The sequence below is a fragment of the Quercus lobata genome, chromosome 7, assembly GCF_001633185.2.
Source record: "Quercus lobata isolate SW786 chromosome 7, ValleyOak3.0 Primary Assembly, whole genome shotgun sequence".
NCBI lineage: Eukaryota > Viridiplantae > Streptophyta > Magnoliopsida > Fagales > Fagaceae > Quercus > Quercus lobata.
The window spans coordinates 1453483-1469405 of record NC_044910.1 but is presented as its reverse complement, the minus strand read 5'-3'; the positions used below and the strand labels follow the sequence as shown (position 1 = coordinate 1469405).

Below are 15923 nucleotides of genomic sequence, written 5' to 3'. Positions count from 1 at the left end.
GACGTTGCCATGCATGCCTAGGACGTTGCAAGCATGCCTTAGGTACCTACATTAACTATTTTTACACTTTGCTCTACATATACGGTAAGAAACAAAATCCACAAATCACAATCATAAAACATCCAAGAATTCTCTTTTGGGTATATTTTGTATTTTGATTTTTCATTAAGCAAATCTAAATCTCTGGTTAACTACACAGACTTTTTTTTTTGGGTGCTAAACTAGACAGACTTTGTATGGCCATAACGAGCGTCTAAATGTGCTGCTCCAGGTAATACTTGTTCCTTTTTGGGGTTCTCTTTGATGATGCATCCATATTAGTTAAATTGGAGTAGTAAATTTCAGATCTTTACTCTTCAAATTATTTGGTTTTTGCTATATAGGAATCGGCAACTACCATTAAAAAACCGATTAGAATTGTTTATTCAAATACCCCAACCAAATCTCTTCCAAATTCAGATGATTTAGACCTACAGGACACCTAGGAAAAAATAGGTAACTAACATTAATTTCCTAACTATCTAGTTAATAGGTTCAGTTTTGAAAGTAATTGGTTTTCTAACATCTCGAGTCTGAAAGACTCGATTTAGGGCCTATAAATCGAGTTTTTGAGACTCGATTTTAGTCAATTGATCACGTCCGATGTGGATTTTTTTCCACGTAGAGCCTAGCTGGAAATCGAGTCTTAGAGACTCGATTTCTAACTCAAAAATATTTTTAAAAACTTGAACTCTCATAGATAACCCAAAATACCAAAAAAACAAATTTAAGAATCAATCCCAAAGCTCAGATCAGAGCTTAGAGGCAGATCAGAGGGAGAGAAAGAGCTGGGTCGCGCGAGCCCAGGCAGCGCCATCCCAAAGGCTCAGATCAGAGCTTAGAGGCAGATCAGAGGGAGAGAAAAAGCTGGGTCTCGCGAGCCCAGGCGAGACCCAGGCGCCGCGCTGCCTGGGCTCGCGAGACCCAGGCCGTGCGCGGCGCCTGGGTCTCGCCGATCTCTCTTTCTATTTCTGGTGTTTTTTTTTTTTTTTTTTTTTTTTTTTCTTTCTCTGCTTTCTTCCCTGACGTTGTGGTTCCTCACTGAGTTGGTTGTACATATAACACTTAGAAATCGAGTCTTAGAGACTCGATTTCTGTGTTCCCAGGTGGCAAAGTTTGCCACGTCGGCAGTAATCAGAACATAGAAATCGAGCGTTTGATGGTTGATTTATTGGCCAAAATCGAGTTTAAAAGGCTCGAGATGCTAGAAAAAAAATTAGTTTTGAAACCTTAACTACTAACTAAATAGTTAGTTTTTTAGTGCTAGTTACCTATTTTCTCCGGACACCCACATTGCAGTTTCAAGTCAAGGTAATCCTTAAAAAGTCATTTTTCTGGTTCTAATTTTTGTTTTGTTTTGTAATTACTAAAACCAATATTTGCACAATTGTTCTCATCCTTATAATTTTCTGCTTGGTAATTTTATCATTTATATATGCATTTAGAATCAAGGTCTACCAGAGTATTATCTACGACGGATGAGGAAGAGCAAGATCAAAGAACTAACCTCATCAGGGAGGTCACAGATTCACTTGAGGAAGCAAATGACTCAAATGAGCATCATATTGACACAACCACTCACAAGGACATTAGGGAAGATACAATTGATGCAGATGACCAGGCTGACCAGTCATCAGATAATGCCTCTCAAAATATGGTATATGATATATACTTTTTCCCTTTAACTTGCTTCTTTTTTTATTTTTTTTTATTTTTTTTTTTATGATTGTCTAATTTGTACTGGTTGCTGCTGCTCCTATTTGTAAAAGTCTTTTGATAGCTCTGTTTTATGTTAAAAATAGAATTGTATACATTATAAATGCTGTGATACTTCTCCGCTCCTCATCGTGCTTGGGGTGCTCTTTTGTTGACTTGATGTTTGTTAGTGGGTTTCATCATCTAACATGTTGTAGTAAAATCTACTGTCGGACTTGTCATTCAGATGTTGGAAATAGTATGTCCTAATAATCAACCAAAAAAGAAAGAAGTCATTCTGACTATCTTGTTTATTGCTTGGATACTGCTCATCCCTAGCTTGAATGTTTATGACTTAATATTTGAATTTTTCTTTAACATGTTATATCATATCTCCTTGCAATAGGGGTTAAACTATTACATTTGATATTGATTTTGATCATTATCATTGTTGCCTATTGTTATTAAATTATTTTATCCTGAATCATTTGATGAAATATGCTTTCTTTGCAAATTTCTTACTTCTGATTCATGCATATTATCTTGAATAACCGCCTCCATGCCAAACTCAAAGAACTAACCTCATCACTCATCAGGGAGGTCACAGATTCACAACCACTCACAAGGACATTGGGGAAGATACAATTGATGCAGATGACCAGGTTGACCAGTCATCAGATAATGCCTCTCAAAATACTCAAAATATGGTATATGATATATACTTTTTTCCCTTTAACTTCCTTTTTTTTTTTTTATTGTCTAATTTGTACTGGTTGCTGCTGCTCCTATTTGTAAAAGTCTTTTGATAACTCTGTTTTATGTTTAAGATAGAATTGTACACATTATAAATGCTGTGATACTTCTATGCTCCTCATCGTGCTTGGGGTGCTCTTTTGTTGACTTGATGTTTGTTAGTGGGTTTCATCATCTAACATGTTGTAGTAAAATCTACTGTAGGACTTGTCATTCGGATGTTGGAAATAGTATGTCCTAATAGTCAACCAAAAAAAAAAAAAAAAAAGAAGTCATTCTGACTATCTTGTGTATTGCTTGGATACTGCTCACAGCCCTAGCTTGAATGTTTATGACTTAGTATTTGAATTTTTTTTAACAAGTTGTATCATATCTCATTGAAATAGGGGTTAAACTATTACGTTTGATATTTATTTTGATCATCATCATTGTTGCCTATTGTTATTAAATTATTTTATCCTAATCATATGATGAAATATGCTTTCTTTGCAAACTTCTTATTTTTGATTCATGCATATTATCTTGAATAACTGCCTCCATGCCAAACTCTGGGCCGTTTTGTCCCCTATTTCCCCTATCTACCATGTGGAAAATTGGAAAATTTATAGTGCATTTTAATCTTCTTTTTTTAATTATTTTCCATTTTCCTCCAGGAAATAAAGGACGAGCAAAAATCCACTCAAACTTCAAAGTAAGGTTAAAAAGAAGGAACGCATAAACCTGACTCTAGCATACAGAATGACCAAACAGCTATGCCAGATACTCAGCTGCGGCAACTCAAAGATCAGATCATCAGGGCAAAGGTTTATCTATCCCTCCCAGCCACAAGAAACAATCCTTACTTTACAAGGGAGTCTCGGGGGTGGATGAAGGAAGTTTAGCGAGTACTTAAGGGATGTGAGAAAAGATTCTAAACTGCCAAGGAAGTAATCTCCTCTTTTAACATATTAATATGCCAACAACCAAATTTTTTCGAAATTTTCCTTAAAGTATCGATCTGTTATTAGGTTCTCCTTTGGCTTGCTATTTTTTAAATTCTCCCATCTTTCTCTGCCTTAAATTGTTTGTATGGTTTATTTTTATGCAGTGCCTATGACAAATTGAAGGCAATGGAACAAACATTGGCCAAAGGAAAGCAGCTTCAAGATGACTATGCTTCTGTGGTGAAGAAGCTGAGGGCTATGCAGCCTATGCTCCACTCAACCGAAGAGCAGCTCCGAGTGCACAAAAAGCTGACTATATTCTTGATTCAATTGACAGCAAAAACGATTCCTAAAGGTCTGCATTGTCTTCCATTGCACCTTACAATTGAGTATTATACCTTGAATTCTTCTCAACATGACTTTCCAAATCAAGAGAAGTTAGAAGACCCTCAGTTGTACCATTATGCATTATTCTCTGATAAGGTATAAGCAGCAGCAGTTGTTGTAAACTCAACTATAACATATGCTAAGGTAATTTTCACTCTTGATATACTTGCTGTTTCCTTTAATTGCTAAGAAATAAATTTTGGAATGGCTATTCTAAGACTCTTGTTCCCACATCCTCTTTCTTTTGTCGAACTTCCCCACCTGCCAAAAAACAAAAAAACATTAATTATCCGCTATTTCATTGTTTGATATTTTTTGTTTGACATCTCAAATTTATTGTTAGGAATCCTGGGAGGACCCTTCGAAGCATGTTTTCCATATTGTTACTGATAGGCTAAATTATGCAGCAATGAGGATGTGGTTTTTGGTAAATCCACCAGGCAAAGCTTCTATCCTGGTTCAGAACATTGAAGAATTTCTAAATGCAAGTTATAGTCCAGTTCTCAAGCAGTTGGGTTCGCAGTCCATGATAGACTATAACTTTAGAGCTCATCGAGCCAATTCTAATTCAAATTTGAAGTACCGGAACCCAAAATACTTGTCTATCCTAAATCATCTTCAATTTTATTTGCCAGAGATCTTCCCAAAGCTCAACAAAGTGTTGTTCTTGGATGATGATATCATTGTAAAGAAGGATCTCACTGCCCTTCGGTCCCTTGATTCGAAGGGGAATGTTAATGGTGCTGTTGAGACTTGTGGAGAGAGCTTCCATCATTTTGATCGGTATCTGAACTTCTCAAATCCTCTTATCTCAAAGAATTTTGACTGTCATGCATGTGGATTATATTGGAATAAACTATTAGGCTTAGGTTTCTGGTTTAATTATCAAAAGTTCGTAATAACCGAATCAGTTGCATACGCCTTATTTAATGACATGTTTTGAACATCAGGCCAAATCATCAAGCATTTGGCTTAAATCTTCATGTTTTCTTTTATCTACTACTACCTTTCTCCTTCTATTGTATATCTTTGGCTGAATACTTCTGTTTTGAAAGTTCAAAAATGTGTAAAAACACCTTTGAACGTTTAGACCCCCAAATAACAACTTAATCAATTCAAGCAATATGTCAAATAACTAGTGTGCGGAAACTTAACATATGCTATAATATGAAATTGATTAAATACTATCTAAGCCAAAACAAATTAAAATCCACAGCAGATAAATGAAAAGGCAAAGATAGAGAGGAAGGAAGATGCAAACACAAAGACAACACACAATGTGTTATCGAAGAGGAAACCGAAACCCTCGGCGTAAAACCTCTCCGCCGCCCTCCAAGTGGTAAACAATCCACTAGAAAATACAGTTGGGATACAAGGACAGCAATAGACCCTCCAAGCCTAATCTACCTAGTGCACCTAAGCCCTCCAAGCTTCTTGCTCCAACGAAGTTGCGCCGAACCTTTTTCTTTTCTAGCTTCCCGGATTCCGCTACTAGACCATAGCATCAACCAATGAAGATTGGATCCTTCCTAACTGCTTCCCAGAAATCCAAACGACTGTCTCACAGTGATGATGATGGTGAGAACCAGGTTTGGTATAAAGCCTCTCAAGGATTTGACAATGGAGAGGAAGAGAGTTGAGGAATTTGAAGAGACTCTAAGGTAGAGATTGTGGGTGAAACAATCTGGTTTTTCTTTAGGGTTTCTCTCTCAAAATTCTCTCTGGAAGCTCTCTTTCAATCGTGGGTAAAAGGGGTATTTATACTGGAGTGGAGAGGAATGTGAAACGCCAGGTTTTTACAAAACAGGGGTGGCTCGCGGCTTGACCAAGTCGCGAGATCCAGTCGCGAGATAACCGTATGGCCAGTTGTCCTGTTTTGTCCTGTAGTGCTCCAGCTAGCATGACTGTTCATCTTCCAGCATGCTTGGTACGTGTGCTGCTTCCGGCGGCTTGCAGCCGCGAGTCACCCCCGAGTCCCAGTCGCGAGTCTCTGTTTTCTTGCACACTCTTGAGCAATCTTCACTCTATCTCACTCACTACCCTTACATCAAACCCACCTAAATACAGGGTTACTAAATGCTGAATTACAAGAAAATTTGGCACGGAATAAAGCCAATTAGATGGTTGAATAAATTCAACCTTACAATCTCCCCCTTTGGCTATTCCGTGACAAAACCCTAAAACAGACTCTAGACTTAACATGTGAGTTGGGAACAGTTGAACAAAACTCACTCACACCTAACTCTAGAAGCTGTGAAGCACTTGAATCATATGAACATAATACTCCTGAAACACAACAATACACCATGATCATTGTAAGCAGAAAATTATAAAATGCATATGAAACAGGCAATATGTGATCAAGCAAAGATGGAGTTATGAAACAAATCATGGCTTGATCAACCAAGTGAACACCACAAGGTAGTGATCACAGTGCTCATTCACACTTGGAATGAACACAAGGACATACAAGTTAACAAGCACAAGGCAAGACACTTGTATGTTCAACACTCAACCAATGCATATCACACAAGGCATATGCATCTAGGAACAATCCTACAAGGGCACAAGAGTGACAGTACATAAACCAAAATGCATATCATTTACATTAAAATACTGATTTTTAACATAGCATAAAGGCTGCACTAAGCAAGGTACAAACCATAAAGCCTACAAACTATGCATAAAACATAAACCCTAAAAGCTTACAAAAGCACATGGGTACAAATACTAAACATCCTGAATAACATCATCAAAATATATTAAAGTTTAAACCAAGAGTATATGATAAGAGTTAGAAACAACTATACACCAAAACACAGTGTATCAAACCCATATAAACAATAATTAGACCAACAAACATAAACCAAAAACTATAAGTTTAGAGGATAAGACTAAAAACAAAAGTATGTGTGTACTCCCCCTATCACTATGCACACTTCCCTTTGAAACTTTCTCCCCCTTACTGAATGCTCTCCCCCTTTTTGTCAGGAATAGCTAAAGGCTCTCGTCCAACTTTCGTTGAATATCATCCAACTAATTCTCCATAGTCTCGAGACGCATTTGGACATGGTTGTTCGTGGAGTAGAGAAGTACCACAAGCTCATCAACGCGTTTCTGAATATGCTCAAGTATACTGCCGACTCTATCAGTATGAGGAGCAGTCTGTGCTTGCGGAATACTAGCCGGTGAAGCTTCAGGAACAGCACGTGATGTAGATGTGGTATGTGCAGGTGTCTCTGAGTCAGGGGCAGATGGAGTAACCGGAGAGATGTGAGCACTCCTTGGTGATTTAGAGGAGTGACTTCTGCTAGCTTGAAGAGTGAACAAGGAAATGGGACGTTGACGAGTCAGCATTTTTCCATCTGCAGGAGGAATAATGCCTTCACGAAGAATGAGCTTCATGATGAGACTGCAAAATGGAATGACTCCTCGAGCTGCAGATCGACACGCGGTCTTCCTTAAGGTGTAGTAGATGTGAGCACATATATCAATGGGGGCCCCTGTAATAAGGTCACAAAGAAACAGAGCTCTCCCAAGATTGATGAATGTAGTGTTGGACAGTGGGTAGAGATTGGTGAACATGATCAATTTCAGTGTGGTCAGCTCAGGTGCAAACTTTGCGGTGCTGATGGAGGTTCCTGCACTGGATACTTCATGATCGTATCCTAGGATTTGTAAAATTTCTCCAACTTCTGGATTTCGTTCATCGTAAGGAGTTATATTCACATTCTGAGGTCTGGTGATGCTGAGAAGATCTGCTATGGAGTCTGGGGTAACACTAAACTCTGTTCCTCTGACCCAGAAAATGAGTTGGGGTCCAAGATCAGTTGCATTGGAGAAGCATTCTTTGACCAGTTCATCCATTGGATCATCAAAGTTCCCAAACAAGTTTGCCCAATCTCGTTTCTCAAAGATTCGAGGGATGAAAGTGGTCCCTAAGGTATTAAACTCTACCACCCGTTCCACTATAGTGGTCGACTTGTCAAACACGTTTGAGTAGACATGTGAGTTAAGAGGAAGTCTGAACCTATCCTCATTGGGGTCTTGAGAAGCCTGAGATGATAGTCGAGTCCTTTTAGCAACCGGTGTTGTTGGTTCGTCAGCAACAATGTCTTTACCCTTGGAAGATCGACGAGACATCTGCAAGAGAACAGACCCACAGCAAAGAACCAAACAACGATACCACACAAGATAAATGTCAACAAATCCAGTGAAAACAAAATTTCAATATATAAACACAAATTGAAGATATTGCAGTCCCAATCAAACTACCAACAATACAAAGGAGCACAAAATGATAGGTGCAGCAATATGTTGATAGTGCACAAAGACATAGATGGACAAAACAAATAACAACTGTCAATGAGACAAGTTATCATGATCATGAGATGCAAACAGATACAGCAGTCGATCATTTAGAGCAGATAACATAAAGAACTCCACAAGAGACATGAATATGGGAAAAAAAATTTCAGCATGAAGAACAAATCATCCACACTAGAGCACTTGGTTGAGAGACACACATTATGAAATCTTAAAAACTCAGTAAACAATACCTAAATCCAACGTCAATACACAAGCAAGTGAAATGAATAAGTCAAATAAACACCAAACCCATTTAAGAAAAGATTATCAAACTCAGCAATAGGCAAAAATCAAAACAATGAAAAACACAATGTGACCGCTCAACATGAAAGCAGGCGAGACAAATATCAAACAAGACACGCCATACCCATTACACAAAGAGAGAAGTATTTCAAACACAATATCAATCCAAATAGTAACAAAAATATCCAGGAAAAGGAAAATGAGATTGAGAAAGCAAAACCCATACCTTTTCTTGATGATTTGGATAAGAAATGAAGCACCAATGAGGGTTGAAAATGGATTCACGAAGTGTTTGGAAAGGAGGAAGTTTTGAGAGAAGATGAACAGTTACAAATGTTCGAGGGAAAACTGAAAAAGATTTAAAAACTGCTCTTATTTCTGCAAAACACGCGTTTTTCGCGACTGGATTAAGTCGCCACACAGTCGCTAGCTCAAACCGCCAAAACACACAAGAACAAAAATTTGAAAAATTTTTCTAAGTGTTTTTCGCGACTGGAAGGTCTACCCGCGAGTGAGTCGCGAGCTGAGCCGCGAAAATCTCTGAGTAACCTCGCAACTGGACCTTCCACTCGCGAACAAGTCGCCAAAAATGACCAGCGAAGATGCGACTGAGGCTCGCGACTTGACATACCCGCGACTGAGCCGCCAAAATAGGGCAAAACAGGTTTTTTGAAATTTTCAGATTTTTTAAACAAAATACTTTCCAAAAACATCTAAAACACTCAAAAATCTTTTTGTGCTTGAATTAACAAAGATAGAGCATGTGAAAACACATTTCTTCAAGTACAATCACACAAATGAATATGGCATTTATTGAGCATAAACTTGTGTGTTGTGTGTGGATATCAACAATGAGATAGTCCTTAGTCTAATGTGAAGCTTCAATGATCAATTCAACCAAGACATACACAATTAGCACTAGATCATGTGACCCATCTCAATTATAGAAGTATGTATATATGACCTCCCACAAAACTTGATAACATAATTTGGAGCTTTACATTTGACTCCACTTTCAATCAATAACATTTGATCTTTTTGATCTTTTGAGTCAACCACCTCTCATTGTGTGAGTGATATTTGATATTTCACTTTAATGAATAAGCCTTTGGCTTTTTGAATAAACTTTCACTTTAATATAAGGTCGCTTACCCTTTTTCCTAGTCAAATACTAGAATGTGCGACAGGCTTTTGCAGCTCAATATCTCTTTTTATTTGGAGATTTACAGTTGGTGAGCTCTCTTTAGCAAAACAAAAAAAAGAGTGGGAAGATATATAGACACAAGTCTATGCATGTCTCAAGATCAACATAACCATTCACTAATCATTCATGACAAGTTTGAAGATCTATTTACAACAATCACAACGATTTCAAGATTTCTCCCACAAAGATATGAGTGCATGAAAACAAGCAATGCTCGAAAATGTACAAAGTCATTAGCACAAAGGTACAAGGCAAAACAAGTTTTGAGACAAAAACTCAACAAAATCAATCAAGCTTTTTGATTTTCTAAATTTTTATGTGATTTTTGGATTTTTGACACAAGAAGCAAAAAGATTGAAAAGACAAAATCAAAAATATGCACAGGTAGACAAGCAAACAACCAATAGCAAAAACAGCAAGCAACACAAACAAACAAACATTGTCACAAAGCATAGGAAGTATTAATGCATGGACTTGTTATAATGCTTATGCATGAGTACCCTTTTTCACCCACACGTCACTTGCGTTTGGGGTGATTTCCGTATAGGATTGGGTACGGGAGTTAGGGCTTTCAAACCTTCGTGAGAAGCTTTCCAAGCAGTTGGTGAATGCACCAATCATCTTCATCACGTTCATCATTCCGGGATCACCATTCTGATCTCTAGATTGATCTCCAGCCCAAATTCTTCTATCATTTCTTGGTCCTCCTGACCTTTGAGGAGTTGCACTATTCTTTGCTCTCAACTTTTGGCAATTTGGTCGAGTATGCCCTTGAAGTCCGCAATAGTGGCACACATAAGTTCCTCTAGGACCTCTTTGAGGTCGTGGACGTGACTTGGCACGAGATTCAGACCTGCCCACAGACTGATTATGGGGATTTAACATCCGTTGGTTCACCACATTCTTCTTCTCCTCCACCTCGAGCTTCTCACCAGTAAGGTTAGCTACAATTGGATCTTTGGCCTTCACAAACTTCACTTCTTTAGTGACATTTCCAGATGAACTACTTCCTCCGGTATATCCCAATCCGGATTTGTCTGAAAAGCTCTTTTGAGATGAGATAACATCATCTAGCTTCTTGGTGGTGACCCTCTCTACTTTAGCATTTGCTTGCACAACCTCACTCTCAAGAAATCTTACTTTTGTGTAAGTTTCGGACAACTCACCATTCAGAGTTTCTATCTCACATTTGGCCTCCCTATATCGGATTAGGAGACTTTTGTAGTCCTCCTCAGCCTTCTTCATTTTTCTCACAGCAGCCTTGGCCACCCTTGTGTACTCCCCGGACTTCTCCAAGAGTGAGTTATAATTCTCCTGAAGATTTGCTGTGCTTCCATCTTCTTCAGCATCCGATTCTTCAACAATTCCTAGTGAGTCATCATCACTATGTTCTCCAAGGTCTCGCACAAGCAGATTCAGCTCATCTGAAGACTCAACATGAGCAATAGTCATAAAAGCCGAATAGTTCCCCTCTCCATCACAGCTCTCTTCAGATTCTGAGTCAGACGAATCCGAGTCACTCAAGGTCGTGGCATACACTTTACCTTTCGATTTCAAATAATTTGGACATTCCTTCTTAAAGTGTCCGTGTCCGTTACATTCGAAACAAGTGACACCTTGTGTAGATTGGGATTCTTTTCCATCTTTCTTTTTGAATTCCCTCTTTTCCCTTCCAGAACTTTGGAATTTTCTTTTATCATTAAATTTGCCATTATTTTTGAATTTCAAGAACTTTCTGAAATTTTTGACAAGGTATGCAACATCTTTGTCAACCACATCTTCTCCCGATGAGTCTTGATCTTCCACGTTCTCATTAATGGTCTTTAGAGCAAGAGATTTACTCTTCCGTTGATTGGGCAGCGACATCTCATAAGTCTGAAGAGAACCAACCAGCTCCTGCACTTTGATGTCATCGAGGTCCTTGCTTTCTTCAATTGCTGTCACTTTAGTACGAAAACTTTCCGGCAATGATCGAAGGATCTTCCTTACAATCTTTGAGTCCTCCGTTTTCTCCCCCAAGTTGAACTTGCTGACAACCACTTCATTTAGCTTCCCATAGAAAGAGTCAAAAGACTCATCCTCACTCATTTTGAGCTCCTCAAACCGAGTGGTCAGCATTTGTAACTTGGTGTCTTTCACTTTCTTCGTGCCTTCATAGGTGGTTTCCAAAATCTCCCATGCTTCTTTGGCAACGGTAATATGAGAAATCCTGTGAAATTTATCTGGAGACACACCACAGAAAATAGCATTGAGTGCTTTACTGTTAGCATTAGATGCAGCAAGTGCTGCCTTATCCCATGTGGATTTGGCTGCCTCAGGTTTGGTCCAACCAATCTCAACAGCATCCCAAACTGATTCATCAATAGAACATAGAAAAACTCTCATGCGAACCTTCCAAAAAGCATAATTACTACCATCAAAATATGGAGGTGCATTTAGGGATTGAGACCTATCCATCTCAAAAGGGAGTCAAGGATCACACAATGGTAAAGAAACCAATATCAGTGTACCCGCTCTGATACCAATTGAAAGTTCAAAAACGTGTAAAAACACCTTTGAACGTTTAGACCCCCAAATAACAACTTAATCAATTCAAGCAATATGTCAAATAACTAGTGTGCGGAAACTTAACATATGCTATAATATGAAATTGATTAAATACTATCTAAGCCAAAACAAATTAAAATCCACAGCAGATAAATGAAAAGGCAAAGATAGAGAGGAAGGAAGATGCAAACACAAAAACAACACGCAATGTGTTATCGAAGAGGAAACCGAAGCCCTCGGCGTAAAACCTCTCCGCCGCCCTCCAAGCGGTAAACAATCCACTAGAAAATACAGTTGGGATACAAGGACAGCAATAGACCCTCCAAGCCTAATCTACCCAGTGCACCTAAGCCCTCCAAGCTTCTTACTCCAACGAGGTTGCGCCGAACCTTTTTTTTTTCTAGCTTCCCAGATTCCGCTACTAGACCATAGCATCAACCAATGAAGATTGGATCTTTCCTAACTGCTTCCCAGAAATCCAAACGACTGTCTCACAGTGATGATGATGGTGAGAACCAGGTTTGGTATAAAGCCTCTCAAGGATTTGACAATGGAGAGGAAGAGAGTTGAGGAATTTGAAGAGACTTTAAGGTAGAGATTGTGGGTGAAACAATCTGGTTTTTCTTTAGGGTTTCTCTCTCAAAATTCTCTCTGGAAGCTCTCTTTCAATCGTGGGTAAAAGGGGTATTTATACTGGAGTGGAGAGGAATGTGAAACGTCAGGTTTTTACAAAATAGGGGTGGCTCGCGGCTTGACCAAGTCGCGAAATCCAGTCGCGAGATAACCGTATGGCCAGTTGTCCTGTTTTGTCCTGTAGTGCTCCAGCTAGCATGACTGTTCATCTTCCAGCATGCTTGGCACGTGTGCTGCTTCCGGCGGCTTGCAGCCGTGAGTCACCCGCGAGTCCCAGCTGCGAGTCTCTGTTTTCTTGCACACTCTTGAGCAATCTTCACTCTATCTCACTCACTACCCTTACATCAAACCCACCTAAATACAGGGTTACTAAATGCTGAATTACAAGCAAATTTGGTACGGAATAAAGCCAATTAGATGGTTGAATAAATTCAACCTTACATGTTTGAACATTTTTGTATGTTTAATTGCTTACATTGGATTTTTAATTGCAGATTGCGCATCAGCCTTGCATATATGTCCTAGACACTCCAGGTGTATTGGTTCCAAGTATCCCTGACATTGAGACAGGACTGAAGCTAGCTCTTGTAGGAATCATCCTCTTGCAAATAATTTCTCCTAACTTTTAGTTTAAGATATGCTAAACTATGCTTGATTGTTGTAAACGGACAAAAATAAGTGCCACCTCTCTCTAACCACTATTAAGAGAAGCCATATCCCTACTCAACTGGAGTTGATTTGGTTGCAACAAACTAACTGGATCAGCTTAAGTAATGTTGGTTGAGGCCTAAAAGTTATATGCTTGAAGTTGTGTTGGTTTAATCCTCTTGTTGACCTCCAACCAACATAGGTTGCCCAAACTACAACTAGTAAAATTTTCAACCTTGGCGTCTTAAATTTTATCATTATTTTTTCTTTTACTATTGCTCATATGTGGTTTTTTTTGGTTTTTTTACCATTGCCATATTGTATTGCTTGTTCTATCAAATAAAGCTTACCAATTTCTTAAATTCACATGAAGGGTGATGTAGGACAACCTAGGCTTCCCACCTAGATTAGTCCTACCGTAGACCTTAGGCTTCCCACCTAAGGTGTTTGGATTCACCACCAAACAAACATAATGCAATCTCTACAAATAATCTCAATAATAATAATCATAGTCTGTGAATACAAAAGAAATCATCCAGAGCTTTATATGCAGCTTCCATGAATCACAAAGATAAGGATAAACTCTGTTAAACAAATCCTAAACAATTTCAAATACTAATCTAATAATCCTAAAAAATTTCAAATACTAATTCGATAATCCTAAACAAAGGATAATGACGAACAACTAATCCAAACCAACTCAAATACCAATCCAAACTAAACAAATAACTACTTTACAATTTGAAATTATCCACTGAAAATCTAAAATGAAATATTGAAATAAGATTTGGTTATGCTCCTGCATTAAAGGGTTTGTGAAAGATTCAGTGGTAGGTGAGGAGTGTATTGCACAATACTTGCTAGCAGTTTTAAATTCTCAAGGGACCCCCCCTTCATTGGAAGCATTTGAACAACAGGAGACTGCAAGGGATTCGGTATGATTCTAAGGAAAAACATGAGTATAACCTTAAAACTCTTCGGCCAAAAAGGAGGAAGCCACCAAATGACTTTGGTATGCTTTACGTTGAGATAATATAGGATGCTTCTCATTTACTTAATTTATGTAGGATGGCCAAAGTATTTTAAAACATTTTGTAATTGGGACAACATAGGTCCGAATGAACTTCATGATAAGTCTTGTTGTAGGATTATTGCATGGTTATTAATATCATCTTCATTCTCCTGAATGGATGGCAAATGATCAGCATAAGAAAATTGTTTTGGGACGGTTAGTTTTCTTGTCATGAACGAAGAGCTTTTAGTTTTGATAACATGTTTTACTTGCTAGTTATGGACATTTGTGTAGAACATCATGAAGTTATTCTATTGTGCTTAGTGTATGAAGGGGATTTTTATGACTAGGCAAGAGGATGTAAATCTAGAAATGTTGGTAAATACTAGACAGAGTAAATGAACTATCATTATAAATATGCCATGCTTAATTTGAAATAGATGATCAGTAAATTCAGAAAAAAATGATCTTTCTTTATTTATTTATTTAGCTTCAATTGATGGCTTTTTAAAAAAGGATGAGAAGCTTGTTCTGGAGTGGTTGAGATGATGTCAAGGTAAGCAAAAAGATGGTATTTGATTTAGAAGTAAATAAGAGAAAACTTACAAGGAACCCTATAGGCAATACATAAATTGGGGAAGAGTAAATTCACATGTTTTGCAATATCATTGAGTAAGATTGTGTTGCTTGAGGTGGATATTTTGATTTCAATTAGAAGATTTGAAAAAGAATAAATGGGATTAGTGGTAAAAGATAGGAGAACAAACATTTGTCACTACAAGGAATCAAAATCTACCAAGCTTTTCAAAAATAGTTTTCTATATATAAACACACTCTAGCCCTTTTGCACGTAACTTTTTATGCCATTTGTAGTTCTTATTGTTGTGGCTTATATCAGCTGGTCTCCATGTGACTTGTGAATCTCCTATTTTATTTTATGTCATTCCTGAATTTATAGTTCTTTACAAATTTTCCTTTCAGGGTCTTGTCACAAAAGTCCAATGTGCTTTGTATTTAACCTTGTTAGAATTCACTGGTAATGTAGAAGATGAGAGTAACTTGGAGAGTCTTATAGAACAGCAGTTTGAAGCATTGCAGAAGGCATTTAAGATATCTCATAAGGCCTCAGAAGCTCGTTTGATGGTATCAAAAAAACTTCTTACTTTATTAAGGGCGGGTAAACTTGGTCCATTCATCCTTCATGATGTCCTTGATGCAAATATTGTGTCTTGAGTTGTTAGTCACTTTTTTTTCTTTTTTTGGTGTAACATTACAATTGTATATGCTAGTCCTTTTTTTTCCTCCTTTTTCTCTCCTACTTTCTTGTGTTGATGTCTCAAATTTACTCAAGTTATATTACAAAGCTAACAGATGCTTGCATGTGTTGGAAAGTTCTTGTCACATTCTTAATGAAAAATTTGGCTTCCAATGCTAATGATGCTCTATTTTGGACGCACTAGATGATAGCAAT

The 15923-nt window shown here is 38.0% G+C and overlaps 1 protein-coding gene across 3 annotated transcripts; it reads left to right on the top strand.

The window, feature by feature from the left end:
* The first annotated feature begins 2349 nt into the window (after positions 1–2349).
* On the top strand, positions 2350–13739 carry LOC115952398 (probable galacturonosyltransferase 4). Of its 3 annotated transcripts, none has more exons than XM_031069570.1 (4): positions 2350–2441; positions 3141–3893; positions 4141–4580; positions 13287–13739. In XM_031069570.1, the coding sequence occupies exons 2-4, from the start codon at positions 3597–3599 to the stop codon at positions 13315–13317; spliced, it is 768 nt and encodes a 255-aa protein (XP_030925430.1). In that variant the 5' UTR covers positions 2350–2441; positions 3141–3596; the 3' UTR covers positions 13318–13739. The 3 variants fall into 3 exon arrangements, with proteins under 3 accessions (XP_030925430.1, XP_030925429.1, XP_030925427.1); XM_031069569.1 differs by lacking the exon at positions 13287–13739 and having other exon boundaries at positions 3141–3410; positions 3575–3893; positions 4141–4825; XM_031069567.1 differs by lacking the exon at positions 13287–13739 and having other exon boundaries at positions 3141–3413; positions 3575–3893; positions 4141–4825.
* The last annotated feature ends 2184 nt before the right edge of the window (positions 13740–15923 follow it).

Coding starts and splice junctions, on each gene's coding strand:
- LOC115952398 (XM_031069569.1), top strand. CDS start 3,597: ATGGAACAAACATTGGCCAAAGGAAAGCAGCTTCAAGATGACTATGCT. Junction 3,894..4,140: donor ATGCATTATTCTCTGATAAG/GTATAAGCAGCA, acceptor ATTTATTGTTAG/GAATCCTGGGAGGACCCTTC.